The sequence below is a fragment of the Palaemon carinicauda genome, chromosome 7, assembly GCF_036898095.1.
Source record: "Palaemon carinicauda isolate YSFRI2023 chromosome 7, ASM3689809v2, whole genome shotgun sequence".
In the NCBI taxonomy this organism is placed as follows: Eukaryota; Metazoa; Arthropoda; class Malacostraca; order Decapoda; family Palaemonidae; genus Palaemon; species Palaemon carinicauda.
Window position 1 is genome coordinate 161339799 of NC_090731.1, and position 5000 is coordinate 161344798.

Genomic DNA, 5000 nt, shown 5'->3' on the forward strand with positions numbered 1-5000 from the left:
TTAACATGGTCAATCTAGGGGGAATATCAAATTTGCCTAAAAGCTGCTATAACTTTAGATCTTGAATTATTTCAAAATGAGGAACTGGAAAGCTAGAGTTAGAAAAAAAAATTGAACATGAGTTTTGTCTTAACCCCCAAAAAAAACACATTAAAAAAAAAATTCTTTCTACCTTTTGTTTTTGTTACTTATTTACATGAATTTCCCAAGATTGATATTTATTTCCCTTTCAACAGGATAATTTGATTTCAGTAGTAAAATCATTGCGCATACAGGGTTTAAAAGAATAAACACGCATTACGTGGTACAGGCTATGAAATGGGTAAGCCTCATGATTTCATTAAGTTGGTAGTAAGCTATTTAGAGACTATCAAAGATGCTGAAAAAATTTACATTAAGAAATTATTTCAATTACAGGATTTTACACTAATAGAAAATTAAAAATGCCCTTTCTTCTCGTGGGGTATTTAGTGCCTACCGGTAAAATATTAGGTCCCAGTTAGAGAGAGAGAGAGAGAGAGAGAGAGAGACGGATCACATATCCATAATGTCAACTCCCTAGCCCCCTCTACCCAAGCTAGGACCAGGGAGGACCAGGCAATGGCTGCAGATGACTCAGCAGGTAGACCTATGGGCTCCCCTAAACACCCCCATCCTTAGCTCACAAGAATGGTGAGGTTGCAGTCACTACAAGAAGCCAAAGAGTTTGAACGCGACTCGATCTCCCGTCCAGAGGAACGCAAGGCAAGGACGTGTCAGGTGAATCTTACCTTACTTGGCAAGCATCAGATTGAAGGGAGATGGTGTGTACGCAGGTGCGGGCTTCATTGAAAAAGCTTGGATAATTTGGACTTTCAATGTACGTGCAGTTGTTAGAAGTCCGCCCTCCGCAGCCGATCTGAGCTGTGTATAGAGACTTGTATACAATACATACATACAGGTATGTATATGTTACATATATGTGTGTAACCGAAAGGGAAGAATGGTGTGATATTAATGAATAGAATATAATGAATGCGAATTTGATTAAGTCTGTTCATGAGAATAGCAAGGGCAAAGTTAATGTTAGTGGGGTTCCTATCAAAGGAATTTCCATTGAACAGCTGATTACTCCAAGGGAATGTGTTGTCACCTATGTTGTTTATCCTCCTCATGGATTTTGTATATGTTACATATATGTGTGTAACCGAAAGGGGAGAATGATGTGATATTAATGAATAAAATATAATGAATGCGAATTTGATTAAGTCTGTTCATGAGAATAACAAGTGCAAAGTTAATGTTAGTTAGTAGGGTTCCTATCAAAGGAATTTCCAGTGAACAGCGGATTACTCCAAGGGAATGTGTTGTCACCTATGTTGTTTATCCTCCTCATGGATTTTGTATATGTTACATATATGTGTGTAACCGAAAAGGGAAGAATGGTATGATTTTAATGAATAAAATATAATGAATGCGAATTTGATTAAGTCTGTTCATGAGAATAGCCAGTGCAAAGTTAATGTTAGTGGGGTTCCTATCAAAGGAATTTCTAGTGAACAGCGGATTACTCCAAGGGAATGTGTTGTCACCTATGTTGTTTATCCTCTTCATGGATTTTGTAATGCATAGAACAGTTGGGGATGGTGGATAATGACTGGACTACATTGGTAAAAGGAAATTAGAAAACCATGCTGATAATGCTGTCCTTATTAGCAGAACACCACGGGATTTGCAATGCTTGCTTACCAGAATGCATGAAATATCACAAGAGGTTAGGCTAAAGATAAATAGAAGAAAGACAGATGATGAGAGTGGAGTATGCAATGGATGATAAAGTATCATTGGAAGGAGAAAGGATTAAAGAGGTAGAATCATTAAGTACTTAAGAACTATGATCTCTAATACAGGGTCTTTAGAATTAGAGTTTAGTGAAAGATTGAAAAAAGCAAATCTGACAACGGTTAGGTTGAGTAAAATTTTCATATCAAATCGCCTGAAATTACAAAAAAAAAAAAAAAATCAGACTATGTATCAGTTTAGTGAGATGGGTGTTACTGTATGGAAATGAGTCATGGTGTGACAATGAAACAATCTCCAACAGATTTAGTAGATTTGAGAACAAAGCCCTCAGAAGGATATTGGGAGTTGAATGGCTGGGCAGGATTTGAAATGAAATTATAAGAGAGATTACTCGAGTCCCATATGTGGATAAGATCATGGTGAGGGGTAGATGAAGATGGTTTGGTCAAGCTCTTCGCACTCCCCAGGAGGGATAGTTCTCCAAACGTTTAACAGGGTTCCACAAGGCACTAGAAGAGTTGGAGGCCCTGGCCTTACATGGCTGAGGACTATGAAACGTGAAGTGGGAGCTAATGAATGGAGAAGTATTGAATTAAAAGCCCAAGATAGAGACGACTGGTGAAATCTAACCGAGCCCCTTGGTGCTAATAGGAGTAAGAGGAGATGATAAAGATGATGATGATGATGAATATGTGCATGTAGGATTGGTATATGTGTATTATACTAAGAACAGGTTATGTGGTATAGCATAGAATGGAGTTAAATCATTGTAACTTTTCGTTGTACATGTGAAATTTATTAGATGTTATTCGACAAACGATAGAATGACATTTAATGAATTTTTGAGATATAATTGATAAATGAATAAATGAATGAACAAAATTAAGATAGAAAAAACATTTAATTTATTTTCAGATTTTTTTTTTATGGGAGGAAATGAATCAATAAATAACTAAGCCTCTAGATGAATGGATAAACAAACAAAAGGAAAATTAATAAATTAATCAGTAAACAAACTAAGAAAATTGAACTGATTATCAACAAACACAGAAAAACTAATAATTGAACCAATAAACAAACACGGAAAAATAAATAAATTATTAAATATAGAGAAAGATACTCAAATAATGTAACCCGAGAGAGGCCTTGCAATTACTCACTGACACAGCAGGTTCCAAATCCATCTGCGCAACTCCCAGACGAAGTACCTCCGTTCTTCACACAGGTGTTTTGAGTGTAACAAACGCCCGTGAGACCATTGCTTGCCGAACACATGGAGTTCTTGAACCGGATGATTGAAAACAGAGAAACTGGAAAAAAGAGAGAGTCAAAAAACTATTTTAGTCTAGTGTACACGAACCGTCAAAAGGATGGCTAAATATTTAGATAGACACACACACACAGTTTCAATCCTTCTCACCCCTAACCCTTTCCTAAATAGACCCGGCGGTTCTTGTTTCCGAGTGTACCTCTCGAGGTATCCCCTCTCACCAGGGTATGACTACCCCCTCTCCACCCTATCAGAGTGACAGAGATAGACCGAGTAGTTATACGTCTGGCTATGTCGGGTAACTTAAAGAAATAGCAATGTTTCTCTGCTTAAGTAGTGTTTCGTAATTTTTAAGTGACTTGTCTTTTTAGCATTGGTGTTAAGGGAAATATATTGTATTATTTTTTTTTCCTTTCTAAATATACTCAGCCAGTTGTCAATTCTCTTTAATTAATTATTCTTTATTTGTTTATGTCTTTTTCACAATAATATGTTTTTCCTGTTAGGGTCCTTGGGCTTACAGCATTTTAATAATGATAGTAATAATAATGATAATAATAATTGATTGTGTACTGTAGATGAATGGAGTGTTGTTGCTTTGTCAATAATAATAATAATAATAATAATAATAATAATAATAATAATAATTGATTGTGTAGATGAATGGCAAATGTTACTGTTTGGTTGATAATAATAATAATAATAATAATAATAATAATAATGATAATAATAATGTTAATAATAATAACGAAGAAGAAGAAGAAGAAGAAGAAGAAGAATTGATTAATATGTAAGCATGATGAAGCAATTACCGAGTTAATAAAATAGCGAATTAGCAAATGGTTAAAAAAGCTGAGTATTAAGTAAAAAAAACATTACTAGTACATGAGATCCACCATGGCTTTGCACTTAGATCATTTAACTTCAATGAAGAGAAACGCAACCACAGACATTAAACTATATCGTAAAATGCAGTTTCTGAGCCAAAAATAAGTAAGGCGTTCTCTTTGTAAAAACCAAAATAACCACAAGTTTTTCCTATGCACTTAGTCTACTTTCAGAGGAAAAACATGGTGAATTTTGGTTATTTGCACCATGGTGTGACACCTGGTTGTTCTTCTTCTTCTGTGTGTGTGTGTGTGTGTGTGTGTGTGTGTGTGTAGCAGTAACTGTGGAATATTTCTCAGAATAGAAACAGCAAATGTTCGAAGAGTTGTCACTAATATGCAATTGCTGCAAATCATATGATATTATGAAGATTATTTATGTTTCCCATGTATTTCGCTCACTCTTGGCATTTAGAATTTCGGGGAGATCATAATAATCATGTAGGCCTATGTGGCGTATGTTTCCTCATCCCATGCTAGAATTGTTAAATTCTGCAAAATTAATAACTGGTGGTTAAGCGGATTGAATGGTGTCTTCTATAAGCCAAAAGACGTAGGCCTATTATTGTTCCTCAGTGACGTCTAGATAAATAAAAAGAATAGAAAGTAAACTCGTTTACGAAACTCTCTCTCTCTCTCTCTCTCTCTCTCTCTCTCTCTCTCTCTCTCTCTCTCTCTCTCTCTCTCATATTTGAACTATTCAGTCATATACTGTCACCTAGGCCTATATATACAACATTAATGACTTTTCAATAGATTATATATTGATCTATACCGAGGGAAACACGAAGTCCGAGAAAGGATGGTTGTTGCAACTTGTTGTCTTTATTTGTATAATAAAACACAAAACACTGTCGTAAAAGTAGCGTCAAGTAGTACTTTTTATTGCTTGATATGGTCTGGATCTTTTGTATGTCAAGAGGTACTTGGGATAACCACGAATGAGTATAAGAAGAGTGGTGAAAGTGGATGTAAGAGTAACGTTATGGTATAAATTAGAAACTAGAACTGATTGAAACAGACGGGAGGAAGGACGCTAATGACTGGGACTGCACAATAAG

The 5000-nt window shown here is 35.5% G+C and overlaps 1 protein-coding gene across 1 annotated transcript in view; it reads right to left on the minus strand.

Moving 5' to 3' along the window:
• The window catches only part of LOC137643704 (uncharacterized), a 15711-nt gene that overhangs the window by 5424 nt on the left and 5287 nt on the right, over nt 1-5000 (minus strand). Inside the window, exons 2-3 of the mRNA XM_068376404.1 lie at nt 2943-3092; nt 771-903 (exon numbers count right to left, since the gene is read on the minus strand). Coding sequence (XP_068232505.1) covers nt 771-903; nt 2943-3092 — 283 coding nt within the window. The remainder of the gene's footprint in view (nt 1-770; nt 904-2942; nt 3093-5000) is intronic.